At 36.2% G+C, this 22,741-nt stretch overlaps 1 protein-coding gene across 19 annotated transcripts in view; it reads right to left on the reverse strand.

Moving 5' to 3' along the window:
- GPHN (gephyrin) overlaps positions 1-22,741 on the reverse strand; it is a 292,089-nt gene that overhangs the window by 55,684 nt on the left and 213,664 nt on the right. For 8 of the 19 annotated variants that reach the window (XM_054826339.1, XM_054826346.1, XM_054826332.1 and 5 more), the window contains 2 exons: positions 21,572-21,628; positions 13,290-13,331 (listed from right to left, as the gene is read on the reverse strand). The exons of 7 other annotated variants lie outside the window; for them this stretch is intronic. In XM_054826339.1, the coding sequence (XP_054682314.1) occupies positions 13,290-13,331; positions 21,572-21,628 (99 nt within the window). The remainder of the gene's footprint in view (positions 1-13,289; positions 13,332-21,571; positions 21,629-22,741) is intronic. 4 more of the 19 variants (XM_054826349.1, XM_054826340.1, XM_054826347.1 and 1 more) reach the window with 1 other exon arrangement.

The following is a 22,741-nucleotide window of genomic DNA, read 5'->3' on the forward strand; positions in this document are numbered from 1 at the left end:
AGCTGTGGAAGAGGAATCCATGATAATAAAATAAAAGGCTTGATCAGCTAGACTTGATCGTTTCCCAACCTATGCTCACAGCTGCAGAATACAAACCATGTTTTAACAGAACTGACATCAAAATTAGTTATTACATAATACTTCTGTTTGTTTAACATGAATTGCACATTGATATCCTAAATGTTATTTTTAAACAAAACTGCCGTAAAATACAATTTTGAATATAACCCACCAGTTTTCTAACACATATGGTTTTAGCAGCAATGGAGCTTTGTATACATGGGGTCATGTGCTTTAAGTGCCTTTTATCATGGCCATTATTTGTATGGTTCACTACTTTGTTATTTGTGACATTTATGAAAAATCTGTATTCTTTTCACAGCTACTGCTACGTAAAGAATCCATATTACATTGCATATAGTACCATGACTGACTGGGGCGAGTGATCAGTAGTATTATTTACTCTAATTCTTCTCATTCACAGGTAGTTACAGAGATAACAACCTATGGCTGTCTCGCCTTTCACAGGGAAAGTATAGATTTATTGTTTGTCCATTCTGCAGCCTCTTGGCTCACAATGTACCTCGGGCTACCAGCCAGTACCATTCCCCTGCGTAGTTCAGGCAGAAGGTAACCAAACCCAGAGCATTCAATTCACATTACTCTGTTGTTTAAGCAAGCTGGATTTTATGTTCTTCAAGATATAATTTCATCATGCTGGAATGCAGAGTAAGCTTTCTCCCATAGGCTGAAGTAGTTAATAGAATGTGAAACAAAGTACTCAAAAACAAATTAAGGGAATGGTAAAATAGAGTCCTGCTGATAACTTCTATCTATCAATCATGACTGGTCTGAAAAACGAAATCAATGACTGTACTAAATTGGTTTTACTTAAATCTACATGATATGTTTTGCTGCAAATAAAAATCAGTCCACAAAAAAATTTTTTACAAGAAAAATTGAAAAAGACACAAAGAAAAGTTCATGCTACAAGTGAAAAATTCATGTGAAAAATAAAGAAAAAAAGAAAATTGAAAAACCCTTTAACACTTTACCATGACTGTTAGGAATGGTTAGAGAAATTACTTACCTTTTTAAAGTCATAACAAGATTAGCACAGAGTATTAAGTCAGCTCTTCATTATGGGAGGTACAATTAAAAGCCATTGGTTATAATAAATTGCTACACAAAAATGAAGAGTTTCCAGCCCAATATGAAAAGCTAACTCCTATGGGAGTACATTTCAACTCAGTTTTACAACATAAAGAACAATTCAGAACAATGACATCAAAACATGAGTTACCACCAACAGAAAGAGCCCATTTCTCAGGAACACAGAGCCTGCAGGAGGCTAACCCATAACCTTTATCATGTATGGGAAAGCACGTTGCTCCGCTTCTAGGAAAGCATGCAGAACGTGGAACCACCAGCAGAAACCCAACTATACATACAGACACAGAGGACTAAGGTACAGCAAAGGAAATGAGTTCGCCAAGCTGTAATGAAGGAAGCAGGGTATGCAAAGCACAGCAGCCGTTAACAATTTAAGAACTCTATTCCTCTAACTGTCTCATAAACACCGGGCAGGCCTGTTTATGAGGCATTGCACCTACTGCAACTTACTGTCGGTGAGAAAGTGTGTAACGCGTGTAACCTCTCCTTGACACTTCAGCAGTTTTATGAAGACAACTTATTCTGTGTGATGTGGGAAAGTATGCTGCTGCTGCTTTTTTCTGCCTGTGATTTATTAGTAGTTACATGAGCTGAGTTCTGTACAATATAGGCTCTGCACGTGCCATCTGAATGGTCTCTCAAATATTTGTCTCCTTTAAATAGATTTCAAATCACGCATGATCTGATTTATAATTGCAGGGGTTTGCACGGTGTCTCTGGCCTAAAACAGCTTTCTCCCCCTAAGAGTGCAACATATATTAAGCAGTAACTGTAAATAAACACATAAAATAAAGCTAAATCATGAATAACAATGTCTCAAACTGGTGTAATAATACTAATAATGTAAAAATTGATTTTGGCCTGTTAGTCTAAGCAATATACATAAAGTTAAACTAGGACCAAATTGAAAAATGTAATGAAATACATTGGTTGGTTTCATTAATGAAGTTGTTTTAAATCTCATCTGAAGAAGAGACAATTGCTTCGATTGAATGAATATGGAATACAAAAATGAGGCTGTTAAAAAATTTCACAGGAAAAGTATATCTGGAATTGCATACTTCAGAAAACAGTTTACAAAGTATTTGAGGAATAAATAATCCTATCGCAATCCTCCTATTTCAAGAATGCATTCCTGTTCAAACAGCACTATTACATTGAGCTGAATATGCAAGGTCTTAAGAGCATGCTTTATGGGCACCTAAATTAGGACTAGAGTCAGTTCAAAACTACAGAATATTTTTTTCTTGTTATACTGAGAACACCTCTGAAAGGGAAAGGGAGCTCAAGGAATTCAATAGCAGCAGACATTACTCAGAAACACATTTTTAAAAAGGAGCAGCACTGTTGGTGGGATTCATCTCACCAAAATTTAAATATGAATAATGTAGTATTCTACGCATGGTATTACTCATTTGGAGTCAGTGGGAAGAAATGAGCAAAAAATCACTTGAAGCCAAAATCATTTTAGGAGCAGATTTTTACCACTTATTAAGTGTTGCTTGGTAGCCTGGACACTGAACAAAAGTCAGCTTCAAATCTTGAACATGCCTTTATGTCTTCATCCATATATTATTGTGTTCTCTTTTCTGAGGTTTTTCCCAGTAACCTACACTTTACATAAAGGTATATTTAATTTTGATCATTGTTTCCCAGTAGCCTATGAACACATACATGGAATTTTATGGTCGGATTATGGTTCATCCTAACCTCTGTTCAAACAGGACGGTGGAAGTGGATTGATGAATACACTGCAGAAACATGAGGGCTGAATTGATTCCTTTTACAGGAGCAGCATCAAAACCAAAACATATTATCCGATATTTGGAACAAAATGAAATGAAAAGGCAAAGGGCAGTTTTCTGAGATGCAAATAAGTTGCTGATTAGTCATTGTCTCTCAACGGAAACTGACCTTGTCCTGGAGATGCAAAATCAATATGTTTATTACTAGAAGAGGGTTCAAACAAACTCTTACACATCAACTAAAATTGCAAGCTGAACACCTCACTGAATGAGAGAACAGGAGAAACTATGATACATACAGCAAAAAAGGAGATAAAACAGTAAACCGCTGGTCAGAAAGCTAATGGGAAAGCAAACTTGCTACTACAAACCAGCAGCACAGGCTTGATAGTCGAGAATAAAAAGAGGCAAAGAGGAAGGAAGTGGTTTTTATTTCTTTGCAGGAATTTTAATGAAACGTTTACATTTGTATGAGAAAAAACTCTGAGCTGGAGTACGGGACAGCATACAGATATGCTGTATGAATACCACTGGAAAGACAGCACGTTACTGTGATATTTTAGGGGCTGTTCAGGGCTTATTCAAGATCATACTGGTTTTGTTCAGAAGCAGTATTAATCGTATTACCCAAATATGGAGAGGACACGCAATCTTGTGTAAGCTAAAGCCCTTATTAAAACAAGACATAAAAATTATTGCCAAATCATTTGTGCACAACCTCCAACAGCTATTTCTAACCTGTGCTAACAGAATCCAAGTGGGATTTGTAAGACACAAGAAATCTCTAGGAACACCGCACTTGGGAAAACGAAAAGTTCTACTACTTGTATTTAAACAATCCCCAAATGCCCTGGAAATATTCTCCAGTTTGAGAAGCAGGTAGTGTAAATAAAGGCAGAGAGAATAAATTTTCTTTCCAAAGAGATACAAGAGAAAGAGATGCCTGTCGTCCTTGTCGTTTGCCACAGAAATGGGATTTATTTGCCTGTTTTCATACAACCTCACACCCTGGCAATTTGATTGATGAATCACTTAGCCTTATAAGTATATGCTAGATGTCTGAATTATATGCTATCTGACCAGCATTAAGACTTTTTAAACTCCTTGTCCACTCCCGTTCAACCAGCTTTATCAGCTGCTGTCAATCAGATGGACAAAAAAAATACGTAAGTGATGTATAGAAATTCTTGTCCTCAAGCACGCCATAAATTACTCTCTAACCCTTGACACACACTAATAAGGTTGACATTTCAAAGTTTCATTTCTGTTACAAGTATTTTGCTTTTTAAATGAACTTTCAACTATTTCCATGTTTCTGTTTCTTGACCCAGCAACAGCCAATTTCAATGCAGCATTAAAACAACGAAATTCCCCATTACTGCAAAAAACGGAAACTATTTTTCTTGAATGGCATGACCCTCAAAATCAGAATTTCTAAATAAATTCTTCATTCAAACATAGTCAAGCAAAATTGGCAAGTTGAATTGAAACACAACATTTAGGAAATATCAGATCAATGTTATGTGTGCAACTCATTTTTCGTTTGACATGTAGGCATTATGATTTAATCATAATTATTTTCAGCAGGGCTTCTGCATGAGACAAGATAAGGCTATTTCATTTTAATCTCCCTGTTCAAAAACTAGTTTCATGTTTTACTAAACATTATCCAAACTCTCTTCTGAATGGGGAATTATTTAGTTCTTTATAGATTTCTCTGTTGTGCTCGGTTCTATGCTATAAAACATCCTAATACACATGAAGGAATTTATTTTTACAAAGTCTTTGTGAAGCAGAGGGATGACTTGATTTTACAAACAGGAAACTGAGACCCAGAGACTAAATTTAACCTGACATGCCTACAGCTGGATTACAGAATGCAAAACCCCTCAGCTACCATTTATTTCAACTGTAGTTGGGATGCTCAGCTTATGTGAATGTCACTCAGTATGCGTCTCAAGAAGGACACACAGAAAACGAGTAGCCCTGAAAATGGTGTAAGAAGTTTATCCAGCATGAAACATGAAGTTTGCATTAATATGGAGACAGAAAATGCAATATAGTCTTCCTTGGTACCCATCCAGGGCCTTCTGCTACAGCATCGTGCTTTCTGTTCCTGCAGACAGCTATGTCTCCTGAACTGAAAGCAGGATAGCTGTAGTTACCATTCACCCCATCTGCTACAACTGGGAAACACAACTCAGTTTTCTTAATATCTAGTTATTGTCAATATCTGAATAACTGTTGGTAGGGAAGGGACAGAGGTCTGTTTGGAACTTTTAGTTTCTGCTGCTTTTGCTCCTACCTGGTCTGAGCCCTACGAGCCTCCATCCCTTTGATCCAAGGTCGGTGGGAGTAAAAAAGCATCTCTCCATTAACCTCCAAAGGATTCTAAATCAAACTTGTAATTGCTAACAAAGCCTACGACCCGTATTGCATGCTTACAAATCTTATCTTCCTGGAAGCTGACTACACAGGTAGTATTCCCTGCATTTCTAGGTTAAAAGAATATGAACACATGAAAACATTAAAAACAAAATCAAAATGATGATAAGCTACAAAAGCCACCAATAACTGACCAGTCAATCTTCAGGCCTGAAGAGTCAACAAAAGGCCATCACCCAATTTCTTATGTTTTTAAATCATCTTTAAATTTCAGCTTTTTCCATTGGCGTTTGCTAGTAATTTTGGTTCGAGATTTTTATAGTTCTTATTGCTCAAAAGTTAATGGCTGGACTACTTTTTTAACTATCTGAGCAGGTATAAACATATGTTTCCCCATAGCGTCCAGTCAGAACTTCTGCACTGGTGTAACTCCAAAGTAGTTGGTTTTAATTAAGCTTAACATTTTTATTTGAAAATATAAAGGAAAATAAAAAGGAAAATAAAGCTTCAGTCCGTGAATCCACCTGAGCAGTAAATATCAGTACAGTGAACTTACTCTATGAAGAGCTAGGTTTGAGTTGAGGCAGAAACACAGACTATATTCCTCTGAGGAGAATCCTTAAAGTGAAATCAGAATCATCATGGATGAATAAGGCGATGATTTCAGAGGGTTCATAAGCTATGGAAAGGAGAGGCTGGAATCGAGCAAACGCTGCACTGAGAACTATACTGTCAAATCCAAGTTAGAAATTATTTTTGAAAGTGATCAGAAATACAAATGCAGGAAGAGGATTTACATTTAGGATTTTGCTTTGAGCCTGAAAGGCTCAAAAGGGTAAGATTCCTTTAGTGCTGTCTGGAATGTGGCAGTCTGGATCGCAAGGTCCAGCACAACGACAACCACCAGCCTCGCCACAGCCGTTATGTGCCTGCGAACAGAATATTAATTTGGCTGGGCTTCTAGCAGCACCGAATCTTGGAAATTCATAGAAGAGAAAGGGATATGGAAAATACTGCGAATAAGGACATTCTTTCTCCGCTCCAGCTCTTAAATGAAAAACTTTATGGTAATTGCACTTAGCAAAAAAATTTGTTTCCATGTTACAAAACTGCATGTGAAAAACTGGAAGAACAGGAAGATAACGTAGGGAGCACTGATGGGAACCCACTGACATTTGAGCTATGCGTTACTGATACTGACACTGCTGTGTGTATCTAATTTGATTTCCATGTGTTAAAACAGACAGTGCCCACTAGAGACACATGTAAATTAGATCACACGTATAGCGTTTTACATCAGTGATTACTCCAAAAGTCATAACAGCAATGTAATAGAAGCTTTGATCTACTTTGATTTATTACTGTTTCAGACTCTAGACTAAATTTCCATATATTCTCTTACTGAACCTGACTCTGAAGAGTGAGTTTGCTTTGGGAGCTGAACCTAGAGAGCAGTTGCACAGAGTGTGGTTCCTAGTGTAACAGAATACAAACTCATGTCTGGCTTCTCAGACAAACTGATTCATGTAGTAAACCCCAAACAAATAGATACTAAACACTGTATGCAGTGAGCAGCTTGCTACTGGATTTAAAAAGAAAACAGCAGTTGTCTAGAAAAGAAATCTCACAGTTCTATCTAATCAAGCCAGTTTTGGTGCCATACAGTCCAAGGTACAGTACAGCACAAGAAAATGGAAGAAAACCCTTGCTTAAATAGATGTAATTATAGCGAAATAATGACAAGACTGACTTTGGAAAATGTAAATGTAGATTACATATGTGAGTCAAAACTATAACCATTCAAAAGGAAAATGACATTCATAGCTCTCTGATGTGATCTAATTTGTTTCATAAAGGATTGCACATCTCTACCATAAGGCAGGGTGAAATGTCTCCTTATTTTGTAGAAGAAGAAGAAGAAAGGGATAAATTGAGAGATGGGCATTTAAAGCTGACACATAAAGATTTGTCTTGAAACAAAAAGCAAAGAACTTTAAAGTTCCGAATGGGGAAGGATGGAAATTATTTCTGAATTACTTGATTTTTAGAATATACAAATGTATATGACATCATCTAGAAAAAAGCTGTGATTTTATCATTCAATTTCTTTGTGCCTATGCTTCTTAATAGACACTTGGAATTTTATTTATTCTCTCTCTGATAAATGCAGACCTGGGAAGCGTTTTACCATAATAAAAATCCACAAAAAGTATTACAATTTTGGTAAGTTGAATAGATAAGGTTTAAACCAAAATCTATAATATGAAATGAGATGACATTCATCCCAGTTTTTACCACTCTCCTGAATGTTAAAGAGTTTTTTGTAAATGAACTTAGTGCTTGAACTGAACTTATTGGTAGAAAACAAAAGAGTAAGTGCAAAATGTTAATATGAACGGATAATTTTATTTGACAGAAGTCACAAGGTAAGTGCCATATACAGAGAAGCTGTAGGACTAAGTAAAATTTTGCTTCAACTTTGAATCTATTAACTAATAATTTGAGATTCAGCAGTGGATAAATTGTATTTATAATACAAATATAGTAACATTTCTTAATTAATTTTTTAAAATTAATTTTATTGTAAATATCTAAAATGCCATTCATTCAAGGTATTCCTGTATATCTTCATCAGATTATTGCAATAACGCACTGTCCTTTCTGATGTAACTTGAAGTTTTGCCATACTTTCACTCGTGAGCTGTCATGAATGCCCTTCTTGATATGACATGCAGCTCTTGTAGCAAGAACAGTTCTCTATTCTGCTATGGTGGAGAGAATGCTACAGAAGACATTTTGTGCAGCTACTAATCCCAATAACAAGAATAAAGATAGAACTAGCAAAGCTATTTTCTACAAATAAGGAAACTAGTATGACAAAGTGTGAGGGGCTGCCACATTCTTAAGCCAGCACGAGGAAGCTGGCATACCTTCTTGGAGCCAGAAAAGCCTCCTGGAAGTCCTGGATGCAGAATTTGCAGGTAGGCAGCAAATTCAAAATGCTGGGCTTACTGGGCACACATTAAGAATGCTCTTGAATCTGTCAAAAGTAGTCCCCTCTGCCATTAAGATGTAAGTGGTCCACCCATCCTCAAATCAGTCTTGCTATGTAGCGCAGATTTACAACAGGTATCAACAGTGAACTTAACAGCCTGTAAATAAAATTAAATTCTAGGTTCTATGCTGGTGTCAGAGTAGCAGTTCTCAGTCTTTCAGCGCTGCCTTCTATTCAACCTAGCCTAAGTAGAAGGAGAAACAGTCTCTTACCTGATTTATAACAGTTTGTAATGTATACTATATAGAATCCTTTAACCCAGAGCACTTAAAAATCTTCCTACAGTCTCTGAATGGACTTCTGAAGTCAACTACCTGTTGCAGGAAACAGTATTTCCTCTTGTTCTCTGGATACTGTTGATACTCAACTGCCTGTACCAGTCCCTCTGTTCTTGTATTATCAGATAAGATAACACAAGTCTCTGTGGTTTTATTAACAATGCTAAGTATACAATCAAATCCCACCAATCAGTATGCAGCCAATACATATTCCAAAACTATATTTATGGAAATAATGTACTTTGTGGGAGAGAAAACTAACATAAAACTTTGCAGACCTTTCGCAACACAAGGCATCATGTTCTAACCACTCAATGAGGCTAAATAAACCATATAACAAGCTACAGACCTGAGTGTCTCCCTCTTTGAAAATCTTACTTTCTTTTTTTTTAAAAAAAAGCAGGGGATAGCACTGCAGTAAACATTTTGCTGCCCCTATACTTTCAACAAGCAGATCAATAGGTTTCCTTCATTACGCTTTTAGCCAAACACATAGCGCATGCAGAAGCCAGAGGAAAGGGAGAGAAAGAGAGAGAAAGATTGATGCTGGTAATAAAAAGTCTGAGATACAAATGAGGATAAAAAATAGGGCCATTGTTGTAATACTCCCTCAGTGTAAATTTTATAAATTCAGATACTATGGATCTTCATTGGTCAATCCGTTAGTTTTAAATTTTGTATGGTATTGTTAAGATACAAGCTGAAGTCAGAGTACTTCTAAAAATGTAAGTGAAGCCAATCTGATTTAATAATTTCTTAAGTGAACTACTGCCATTAAAAAAAGAAATTACTATCTTTTGTGACAACTGGATAATAGGTAAATTATAGATATATTACACACATACTATACTGCACAACTGCTAAGTCTGCATCATTCGTAATTAATATTTTTACTCTTAGAAAAATCATTTAAGTAGTCCTGCTAACATTTACAAAAATCACAGGCACAAAGCTAACTGGTTTTCATGAAGGGGGAAAAGCATTATTGCATATTGTGAAATTTGAAGAGAATATGAATTTATATTTTATCATTATACCATTTTAGAGCATTAAAGCTTTACTTCTCTTGCCACAAGGGAATCACTTTTGAAAGAAACTTACTTTGAGTTAAGTGAATTGAACCAAAGACAGCACCTCATTCTAGACAAGGTGCTGACTGCGGCTAAGCAGGTGTATAGTACCATTACTATCCTGTAATGCCTGGAGTTCAACAAACTATGAAAAACTTTCAATAACTAAAGGTAAGTAGAAGTTTTTAAAAGCTTTCTGCCCATTCCTCTCAAACAGGCATCAGTTGACCACATCCACTGTTTCACCAGTGCAACTGGTGACAATAAAAAAGAACAGGTGAAAATAAGTTTTTCCTAATTATTGGACTCAGATGCAAAGTAGCCTCTACAAGGATGTTTTCTATAGAAAAAATTAGGCAGCAAATTCTGCTTCAAATTCTTCACAATGCAAAATACACAGATCCCAAGTTTCTCTTCTGCTGTAAGATCTTTTACTTCTTCAATCAAAGACTTTCTATGTAACAGCAGAAAAAAATCCCTGATAGCGCGCGCACTCTCTTTTTTGGCAATCTTAGCTCTAGGAGTGCTGATTAATCGAATTCCAGAGTATTTCTCAACAATTAAAACTGTAAGGAAATTTCTTATGATGAATCTACAATGTCTGTTTCCAAAAAAGAGATTTCAGAATTGTTTATATCGGTTTATCTTTTCTTTTCTCTTTTGTTGTACCTTTGTCAGAAGGCATGTTCAGCTGAATTCCCACAGCATTGATTCCACTTCTCTCATCTGTGTGCTCCTGGCATCCTCTGAAGGTCCAAAGCTATTTGGTGATGACTTGGACATATAAAATTAAAAAGCTCTGAACTTGGCGCTTAAGAATCAGCTTAATAAAACTATTTTATTGGGATAAGAACCACAGAAATAGGCGTAGACACAAGAAACAACCTTGAGATCCTATCAAAAGTGCAGTCCTTCTTTCCCTCTGGCTATGAGACATTATGCAATACATTACTCCTTTTCTCGCCCTTGATCAAAACTAATGGCAGGCTTTTGGACTTGATTTAACAATACCTCAGTTTGGGAGATTTTCTATCATATCATTTAGAGGTCAGGATGTTGTTTACTCACAGCAGCCTTTCCCACTTTCCAAAATAATAGCGGATGACATTGGGCACTGCTGGACATGCACCCTGACATTAAGCTGTATTTCTGAACAAAGAGTCTGTTCCAAAGTCAGAAACTACACTATAAATCCTTTGTGGACCCCAGAGAATCTCCAATCCCTCCTTGCCTCTTTGAATAGCTACAACTGCCACAGAGATCTTCAGTTTCAATTGATTTGTTTCTTTGGAACTGTCATAGGCTCAAATGGTCTGTTCAAAAATACCCAGGGTAATATCCACCACCGGAGAAGAACGTACCCGTATTTTTTTTACTGCTTTTAGTCTGCAGTTTAAAAGAGGGCAATCTAAGTCTTGCACTATATGTTTCATAAGCATGAAATTCTGATCAGCTAGAAATTTTTGAATTGCATCACAAGATCCGGTTCACCAGGCAGCCAGGTTATCCGCATTTGAGATATGAAGATCTTTGGACAGAGTATAAAGGACAAATTGCTTGTACAGTCTTGCAGTGCCACCTTGATACTTCAGCTAGCAGACTCTTTACTACAAATTGCAAAGCCATCCTTTGTGGACAGCGTTCATTAAGTTTTCATACACTTAATAGTTTCATACACTTAAATGTTCTTCAGTTGCAGTAGAACCTAACTACTCCAAGATCACTAATTGGTACTACAGGATGACAGCTTTGGAGAAGGCAAAATAGTTTTTGGAATCTGATCAAGCAGGAGACCCATGCGTGCTGACCAGTCACCAGCCACAATACCTTGGTTTGTATTTTGTTTGAAGAAAGTGATCCCTCCAGAACGTGAAAAGCACAAATGGCTGACGTTGCAGGCAAAGCAAGAAGAGTCCAGTTTCCCTGAAAATGGCTTATTTACTTCCTAATCCATAAGAGCACGTTCACCATTTTTGCTGATGTGAACTATCGTGGTTGGATTCTTTGGAAACAAAGTGTCATCAAGCTGAAATGCCTGTTGATCCAGTGCTTTTTCTTAATTTCATACCGATCATCCAGAAGAATGGCTGGTTAAGCAAGGATGGCGTTTCTCTTCCATCTGTAAGCACTAAACTTAATTTCTTGCTCCTGTATTAGCTTAGAAAAAAGTGTCTTTGTATGTGTATGAGTATAGTATTACTTATTTGTTCCATATTGGTGTTTTGATGATAATCACGATAAAACCAGTGAGGCTTTCATATAATACAGTAATGAGGCACAACAAACTCCAGAATATGTATCAGGTGCTTTTAAGAACATGTACTTGATTATCTTTAAAATGACTTGTCTCCTGGTGGAGCCAGACAGCAACTATTTATCTATAATAGAAAAACTGGTAAGTATCTTTCTTCTTAGAAACTTTTTTATTAGATATTTTGCCTGTTCATACACTGAAACAAAAAAACCCCTCACTCTTTCTATTGCTAAGGATAAGGAAGTACTAGGAATGATTGCTTGAGAACGTAAAGCTTTTGAGAACAAATTAAACACACATCAGCAAGGTATTGCTTACACACAGACCCTTCTGCTTAGGGACAAAGTGACTGGGTAGGTGAGCTCATTATGTTTGCATTTTCTATGATGCTCATTAATAGAACATTCACATCAAGTCTAGAACTTGGCCCACAGCGTGAGATAGAGTGAACGGTCATCTTTTTATGAGATCTTGCCAGCTTTAAGGGATTCTTTTAAAATACAGAATAAGTAACTGTATGTGCTCAAGACTGATGCAGTATTGCATAAAACCTCTAGTCCATCTTTTTGATACTAATCCATTAATCAACTATAATAATACACTGAAGCCTAATCTTTACACAGTGGGTCATGGCATTATTTTTACAGTATTTTATAAATTCTGTTTTTTTCCCATGATGTTGTGAATTCTAGTTTACCTTAACATCTTTCTCCATCCTAATTACAATTAAACATATTTTTCTTTTCAATTCTTGCTAAGGTGGTACTACACCTTATTATAGAAAACTATCGTGAAGTTGATACAGACATATTTACAACAGTATATGCATTTTGGCAGGTAGTGATCCAAGCCAGAGCTTTGGGAATTCATAATGAACTTCAGATATCATAAAACCACCTATATCTAGACAGGTAATTAGCAATCATAATATGATGGCCATCTGTAATTTACAGACTCTTTACAGCTTCACTGGCTGAAAACAGGTCAGACTAACCAGTGAAACATTTTGCAGCATGGACATCTGTAATTTTATTATTTTTTATCTTAACGTAAGAGATAATTAAGGATGCTTTTATTGTATCATTTATGCTCATGTGTTATGTAGCAGTTGCCTAGCTAGACTACACCTCATGGTGGACTCAGACTGGTACAGTGATTTTAAAACCACGCTGAACATGGTTGCAGATTGATCATGCAAAATCTGCCCCCCCAGCTGATTTTTCCCCACTTGTGCACAGTGCAATGCAAAAACAGAAAAAAGTAAATAAAACCAAAAAAGTGTGATGGGTGAGCAGGTCGACTGTGTGAGAGAACACGTGCAAAGTATACCTCAGAAACACTATAGGTGGATGAGCACGAAGGGAGCCGAGCCTGGTTGTGCAGTGGGGAAAAGAAAACATTGTTAAAAAAGAAATGGTGGCACAGTAAGGGTCTCAGAAGGTTTTCTGTATAGGTGGTTCCAGCACTGAGATAGTAGCAGGGGGTTCATTAAGTTTCCACGACCAGCTATTTCAGAAACTCCAAATTTATGCCTTTTAAGTTTGAAGCTTCTTAAAAGAAAAAAAAAAAAGTATCGTATTTATAAAATAATAAAAACTAATGATATATCTGAAAACAACTATCAATCCTTTCTTCTATGACAACGCTATCCTTAGGACAATATGGTAAAGCTTCATCCTAGAATACCTATCTCTTTCATTTAAAACTACCAGTTTTATTCTAACTCTGCAAAGGGTACAGTGTGAAAACCCATGAGAGGCCCTATTCTTCCTTGTAAATCTTTGTATTTTCAGATGTTCAGAACCAGCATTTTGACAACGGAGGTTTTTCTTCAACGTCATTGCCCCAAAAACCAGAATAACTTGCAAAGTTAAATGACTAACGGCCAGATATAGGTCAGTAGAAATCTGCAGATTGTGTCCCAAAGCAATGTGAAGTGCTGTGATTCTTGAGGGACACTGTCCACTCTCGAAAGCTTTCAGCACAAGCAGAAGCTAACTGGTGACACTACAGTTTTACTGATTGCTTTAAGAAACACTTTGTTTATACAAGATACCCACTTTTCTATACTATTAATCACTCAGACATAACTCAAGTATTAAAAAGGACTCTCGAGTTAGTAATAGGACTTCTTTTCCTAATAAATCTGAAAATCCTTTCTTTTCTTGAAAACATTTCGTGTTTCAATTACAAAGAGTAGTCCGAGTTTTGTTTTGTTTTTCCTTAACTTTTGTTAGATTAATAATGATCTGCTGAAAACTGGCTGTGAAGAAAGAGTAAAACCAGCCTAATGAATGAAATTTAAAAAGACACGGTTCTTATAAATGCATTAAAAATCTCCTCTTGATTTTTTTTCTAGGGGGTGGAAAAATGAATTATCAGAAGCCCCAGCAAAACTTCCTTAGACTTCAACAAGATCAGTATCTGTACAGCAGTTTCGATACATTTGTGGTAAAGATGAACCCAGCAAGAATTTCCACATCAATTATTAGTGACCACTTGCTGACAAGTATTACGATGGACTGAGCAGAGAACATGGTACTCATAAAAAGTCTCTCATGAATATTCTTCAAATCTCAAATATGTATTTCATAATTCTTCATTGGAAATATAAAATATCACTTCCAGAAAAATTTAACAGTCACAACTGTCTGTGTTCATTTATGTCTCCATTATATACTTCTATACAGCTGTTCTTTCTTCACTGAAAATTGTTTGATACTCTGAAAATATTTTTATTCCTTTCTGGCACTGTGTATTTTGTTTGCTCTTCTAGATAACACTACTAAAGAAATCTGAATCACTTCCCATCATCTTCCGTGTTCGCACACAGTCAGCACTTTCTTCACCTGATGAAATGTTTGCCTATAGTGAGGTGATTTGCAGAAGGATTAAGTCAAAAATAGAAAATTCCTTCACATAAATAGAAAGAGTATTAAATGTTTTAAGAAATCAAGTATTATTCTTAAACAGTATTTTGTTAAAAAAAGGGAAAAAAGACCAAAAAAAAAAGACAGAACCCCTGCTGACAGAGCAAAACCTGTTTCTAGAAACATTGCTTTGAAAGCTTTCTAAGAAAGATGAGGTGTGCTTTTGCTTAGAACAGGGGTTCTGCTATTCACCTAAGACTTTTGGATGAGTCTCTGATCAAGATCGTCATAAATAATGTCCAACCATTGTTGCCATGGTTTGTCTTGCAACAGCATGGAAACAGAAGAACCATTAGTTTTGGTTTTGCAGGTGAGGATCCAAAAATGCAGTAACAGTAAGAAACAGAACAGCAGCAGTTTGTTAAATATTAGCAACTAGATAAACAGAAACAACAATGATAAGGAGGTTTGGAATCGTAGTCCACAAAGTTTTGAAGTACTTGGCTCATCTTGTCTACTTCTCATGCTAACATACAAGGGGTATGCTAAACACTTGCGTACTTCTTTAATCTTCTCTTAGACAACTACTATAAGTAGAATGCTATTATTTTCCTTGCCAAATTATCCTGTGATCCAATTATCCATATTTTCATTAATATCTAGGCTAAATTTACCATTTAACTTCAGTCTTATTCCTATTAGTATTTAATCACTTTAAATAATTCTGTATTTTCTTTTTTATCCTAATACTCACTTCAATAAGATACCTGTATAGTTTATTTCTCCCTATGCTCAAACACACGCACAATTTTCCTTAATCTATTAATCTCACTCACTCCAAATTCTTTTTTTCTTATTCATACATGTATAGACTCTCAATTTACCTATGTCATTTTCTCATAATGATGAAATTGAAGGTATGCTCAAGTGTTCTAGTCTCAGTATGATCTAATGCTCTTGAGGAAAGGATTATGCTCATACCACACTTCTGCACATAGTGATGGCTGTTGGTTTTATTTTCAATAGGATCACAGAATGAAACTGTTTAATCTGCTGCATGCTTATTTCCTAATCATTTCTATGTCATTGCTTTCTTGCTAACTAGTCTCTATTTTTGAGCATCTGTCTGCTTTCAGCATTTTGTGTCTTGCTTCTGTATTATTAAACGTCAATACTTTTCCCAGCTCCTTTGATGACTCTGCAATCTATCACCTACTCTGCTTACAATTTGTTGTTATATATGAACTCCAGTGATCGTTTCTTCCAGTTTGAGAGAGGGGGCAGCTCTCCTTGTTTTGTATGCTACCTGACAACCCCTACATATTACGTTAGGTGAAGCTAACGTGCTAACAGTTGAGCTGTTGGGCTCTTTCCTCCCATGAACATTCAAGTAAAGGGGCCATGTTGTCAGTCACAGAAATTCCCTACTATGAGAATGATTTTAAAAGAGCTATGCCCATTTACACAACTGAGAATCTCATTCAAAGGCTACAAGAACAATTTGTTGTTAGTCTGAGGGCCTTACTGGCTTGACTCAGATCTTCAATAATGGAATATTAAGATCAGGAATAAAAGCCCCACAAATGTAATCCTTCATCATGATCAAAGCAGGCAGGTGCTTAAAGTAAGACAGAACACTGCATGCAGGAGACCGTAGACTCTGAGAGATACCACTCTGTATGAAAAATGATAATCCTGGTTTCATTAAACATCATCTGTGGACAGTATTTGGCCTCTGCTATGAATTCTGAGAACATTTTTTCTTGAACAAAACCGGAACCTTTGATTTGGAACTATGCTGGTCAAAAGCCACACAAAAATCATTTTGCATATTACTTGGGAACTCTGTGTAGGACTCCTATACTTAGATTTAATGGGGTTTTTTTGTGATAGGCTTTCCATAACATTTTTCTGCAGAATTTAAACTTGCATTTAAAATTGTTAGCCTGCACAATTTAAAAAAAAAAAAACACCAAAACCACCTTCAAAACACAGATTGAAGCAGTATTGTTCTGTTGAATCTCAGCTGAAGGCCACACTTTCAGGAAGGTACCAATTTTAGCAGATATCATGAGTTCTACAACAGAAACCCCAGTCAGCTGTTTCACTGTTGAGCATCTGAGTAGCTAACGCACTTATTTGCTACATTAATTTGAACAGTAGGGGAATGCTAACATGTCCAAGTGATAGAAGACTAATTTCTCTAAACAATATTTAAGTTGAGCTTCAAACACGAGTCTCTGGGAGGCATCAAAGGATTAAGCCATGAAAAGAACTGGGATAGCTGCAAGAAAGATGAATGACAATCTCAAGAAGAAATGGAAAAACAAATCTCATGTCAGGATAAGTTTTTGGTAAATGGTTATGCATTACTGTTGATATTAAAAGTAGTGTTTTAAAATGAAAGCTACTCAAACCCCCAAACTGCTTAACTAATGCAAATTTTCATGCATGTTTTCAGTGCAATTTTATTTTAAAGATCTGACAGGCTTTCTAAACTTTTGGTGGAATCTGGGATATTCTGCAGAATTCCAATGTTTCCTACATATTTCCAATGGCCTTTCAATTTAATCTGGAAAGCATGTCTTTGCAATTCATTCTGGAACAAAGGTTCCACCTTAATATTACACACGATTGTGCAATAGCATTTCATTTACACTTATGGGGCTGGCCATCAGATACTATTTGCCTCCCCCTCCCCCTTCAATACATTTGCCACATTGTAGGAGTATTAACAACTTACATCTAACCCCCTTTCCAAAAGCAGTATGGAAGAGATGAAAATTATTTTAAAGATGAATTCATTATTTTCTTTCAAATTGCCCACTCTTTAATAAGGGGTTGTTCTATTCTTTGATCAGTCTTTTGTATATTGTCTTTTAAAATGTTGCCTTATCTAAAACATCCACTGAATCAGAGTGGCAGTGACAAAGCAGCAAATTTTAGTTATATGTTAATTATACTTGCAATGTGTCCTGCTTGTTTTAAGAAACTTAAAGGGCATATGCAGAATATCTGGAACATTTCTCAATTCACAGTCTGACTTCCTTATATACATTGTGTAAGGTATGGCCATGAACTAACAGATAAAGTGGCACAGAGAAAGAAGACAATTTCATGACAACTAATTTGTCATGGCTAACGCGGTCACAGCTTTTCATTTGAAATGTTTCCCCATGTGACATTCTGTGAAATAATGCATGATTAGAACACCTTTTTTGTAGTACAAAGTTTCGTGGCATAATTTTTTTCTGGCTTTATATTTATTCACTAGGACTAAGTCACAAATTTAAGAGTGAGGAGTCTAAAATAAAGGAACCTGCTTTGTCTTGATTATGACTAAAAAAATTGAGATACCACCAAATCCAAAATATCACACAGTTGATTACCCCCCAAAACTTGATTCTTAAAGATTTGCCAGGGAAAAGATACAGTCCTTTAATCAAATTTATTTTATAGAAAGCTGCAACATATTAGCAGCTCAATTTCCTTGTATTTGACCTGCAAAAGATTATAAACTCAGAGACTTCTATTTGAAAATGAGCAGAAATCAACTTTAGATCAGATACATGGCTGGATATGCAAAGGCATCCAAAAGAGGGAAGAATTATCAAATCATCAAAATTATCTTGCACTATATAGGCATAGTGGATAATGCATTAGAATGATACTGCTGAGAATGACAACGGTCCTAGTGTATGGAAGGCACAAACAGGACATGAATCTAAAGAAATTATTTGGAGAATCTTCACTGGAGGGATGTGTAAAGAGATCAGTGGTTACTAACTTTCACATCTACTATGGTCACAACTGTCCCTTTTTTCTAATTTTCATTATACACTAAATTATGCAGCTTAAACTCAGTTCTATAGAGTTAATTGCTGAAAAGCTGATCTTAATTTATGAGGTGAACTACTAAACACAAGGTACTGCTATCTGTATTGTTATGCTGGATTTGACTTGCTTTATTAAATATTTCTGTGGAAAATGGACAACTTCATAGGGGTGTCATGACTGATATGCTAGATCCTAATCCTCAAAATTCTTTTTCATTAAAGAACGAACCTTGTGCATAAGGAATATGCTGCAGAAATTTTTGCATTAGGCTGCTAAAAAAACAAGCAACAAAATTTGCATAGCTGGCTTTCAACCAAATATTAACCTATTCTGTGAGGTAAAATAGGGACCCAAAAAGATTAAAGGCAAAGACAGAGGTACATGTGAACCTATATGCTTTTGGGTTACCTTATATCAGCCACAGTCTTCAATTCAGGTAAGGCTATCTATCACTGGCAGAATATATTTTTATCCTTTAAATTAAGGATATCTATTTTATTTGTTGCTAAGTTTAATATTGCGAAAACTTTTAGATATGCAACCTCAATTTTAGAAAGGGATTTTTTTTTCTAGTTGCTGTAAAGCCAAGCAGTTTGATTAGCATTCATTAAAATGTAGTAGGATATTCTTTTAAACACACCCTGTCAATTAGGTCAGGTTTCTCACACACATTAAAATGAAACCCCAGCTAGAAAAGAAAGAAAACACAAAGGGAGAAAGAGAGAGAGAAAGGAAAAAGATGGGAATGAGAGGACAAACCAATCAGATTTGGTGTTACCAACCAGCGGAAGTTTTAAAAAACCAGATCACCGAGTGAAATCGTACATTTACTCGGAGAGAGCATCCTTTGACATTGCCTTCTAGGTGATCTCTGAGCTCCTCCAGCTTTCGATGGAGCTACATGTAAACATCAGAAAATGAATTGAAAAAGCAACCTGTTCTCTTGTCACTTTTTTTTTCTTTTTCTTTGTTTTAGTGTTGGGTTTTTTTAATAAATCATAGCATAACACATTTCTCACTGCCTCTGGCAAAACATTTCAAGACATCAAAGTGCTTTGAACAACACAGACATACTAGCTCAATAAACTTGGAAACTGGAAACAAGATTTTTTTGCTTGATTAACATGGCTCTTTTTTCAGTACAGGAAAAAAAAATTGAAAAATCAAGGGACAGATCATTCTAAAGCTACTGAATCTCTGCTACATTGTTTATATATTTATTTATTTGCTTGTTTATTGGTAAGGCTGTGTTCTAGAATTTCTTTCCAACGAAAATAACTTTTTAGAGGTAAATTTTCATGTTCGGGAACCTCAGGTAGGTTTTCCCATTTTCTATAAAGATATTCATGTAAGATTTTGTGTCTAAATATATATTTTGGGTTGTGAAATTAAATTCTGGGCAAGCAGATACAGAAATAATAATCCTAAATTAGGCATCAGTGGGTGTTTAATAGGTGAATCCCAGCACCGAAATAAGCTACATCTTCTGCATACATATATGCATTACGCATCTAGGATTGTATGTGATGACCCATTAAAATGCACAGGTCACAGTCATTACATACACAATCTTCAAAAACAGCACAGAAACTGTGGCTGTCTTGTATTTTCCTTCATGCGGATTCAGTGGCCCTGCACGTCTCCCACTGCAAGAGTGCCTCATTCACGTACAGTGCTCTCCTCATCTACACTGTAACTAAAACCTCTTCCCAAAACACAAGAAGAAAAGATAAAGCCTCACAGACAGTGAGGAATGCTATAGATGCCTCTAGCTATAACTTGTATAAACAAACAGCAGCGGGCTTCTTTCTCTACGCTGAGATCAATTTAAATGGTGGCATTACTGGAAAGAGGTGCATAACTAATCCTTCCCCTCCCCTTCTTTATGCTCAGTGAAACAACATTTTCACAAAGAGCAGCTGTAGAGCAGCGTTAGAGAACAGAGAGGATGGCTTGTCCTGGAACAAAGGCAATACACTCACATACAAAACCAAAACAAAAGATCAAAAACCAAGGAGGCAGGAAAGGCAAGGAGAGTGCGGAAGAAAAATGAAATAATTAGCGCTTGAGAAAGTGCTAAAAGCAAATAAAGTGGATAAAAAGTGAAAATTGGATGGCTGAAAAAGAGGCAACTGTTGAGATGGAACCTTAACAGAATGGCCTGGACTGCACATGATCGGCATCTTGGTATAGATTACGTCCTGTGTTTTAAGCCATTTATTAAGGTGTAACACTCTGCATGGTGGGTAGTGATTTAGCTATCTGCCTGTTCTGTTAAGTGCTCTAAATATTTGAGTATGTTTGTACAAACATAAAAAAAAGGCAGAAGGGACTTATTATTAGCAAAACAGCGGCTCCATTCTTATTAGCCTCACGAGAATCTCTCTCTCATTCCCTCTTTATTTACTCTGATTTTTTTGTGATTTAAAGGCTAGATACACATGAAATATTCAACTCTCTTGTAATGGTCTTTTGCAGAATTAAATGCAAAAAGTGTGAGCACTATAAAAGTTTAATTATGTTTCAAGACAGGAAGCAGTAGTCTGAAGATGAGTAAGTCACTTCTCCATGTAACAGGCAGTTAAGAGACAACAAACAACATAGATCAGAGAAGTGGTTTAATCATGATCACCAAATTACAGGCACTTCAAGAAAGTTGTTACTGCCTCTTATTTGCGGTGACATTCAAAGCTAACTGGCAGCCTGCCTTCACTAGGTTGTTCTATGTGTAGCACAGAAACAAACAAAATGTGACCCAGCAGCAATAAGAATACTGAAATAAAAATGATGGGATGATGAGAAATGGAAAAGCCCCTTCCCTCCCTCCCCTCACCTCCCCCTTCAAAAGGAAAAGTGTAGGCTATAGAAGAAAACTTGCAAAATAAATGTTAGAAACATATTTACTTTGAGGGATCCAACTCTACTAGCAACTCCTTTGCTTTCATCCGGCCGTCTAATTTGCTACAATGGGGGAAGATGGGTAAAAAAGACAGAAGAATAAAGAAAAAGTGAACTTAAAAAAATTTCCACACAATCAGTTAGCAGTACATGCAAGACATCAATTTGACTCTCTGAGACACCTCTAGAGGACAAAGACACAGACTCTAATTTCTGGAATAAATGATGCTTTACCACGGCATTTTAAACTTGCTTTGTTGATCATTTTTATTTCAATATATTACCAATCTGGCACATATGTTGCATGCTGAATTCACTAACATTTTGGAAAGAATACATGTTAATTATCTGATTTGAATACGAAGAATAATGGAATCCTAAAACTCTAACTGAAGAAAAAACCACCCTGTATCTTCTACAAATCGTATGATCGTAGTATACTATAACTGGGAGTATCAGGCCTGGCAAGTATCATGATTGATACCTGACAGAACGCAATACAGATTCCTATTGACCCAGGCCTAGAGATTTTAGCCACTGCTGTCGAGATTCCCAGTTTAAAATTATGCTGCCCAACCAGAAAATTTTAATGCCAGACCAACATTAGGTTTTCATTTTAAATATACCACATATATAATCTCTCTCCCCCAACATCTCCTACCTGATTACTTTTCCTTTATTATATATGGCTTTTTCCTAGATGATGCAGAGGATGGAAGAAACAAATGAGGTAGCTGCTCAAAAGGCTTCGTATTGTTACGAGCATATAAAAGAAAACATCCATTTACAGCAAAAGTTGTTTTCAGAATTGCTGAATCCGGTAAATAAACATCTTTTACTGATAATTAAACTTGTGTCCTGCCATTTGAAGTAGAGAGGAAGAAGACAATAAAAATGACTTTAGGGATATCCTTCTAGTCTGAGTCAAGACTGATTTGAAAGTTTTTATTATCTGATGGCTGGCTCACAGCTTATGTAAAACAAAGTTCCACACAACTGAGGTGAACCCTTTCAAACCACATTAACTGTCTTTTCTTTAAGAAATCTCAGCAAGGAAGCCAAAGACTGAATGAACCATGGAAATTCAGCTATGCTTTATGCTCTCTGGAGCACACTAGCAAAAGCACAAGTTGGATTGCCCTGTTTGTTTTTACCTGACCCACGGAAAGTGGAGAA

The sequence above is a fragment of the Grus americana genome, chromosome 5 (assembly GCF_028858705.1).
Source record: "Grus americana isolate bGruAme1 chromosome 5, bGruAme1.mat, whole genome shotgun sequence".
In the NCBI taxonomy this organism is placed as follows: domain Eukaryota; kingdom Metazoa; phylum Chordata; class Aves; order Gruiformes; family Gruidae; genus Grus; species Grus americana.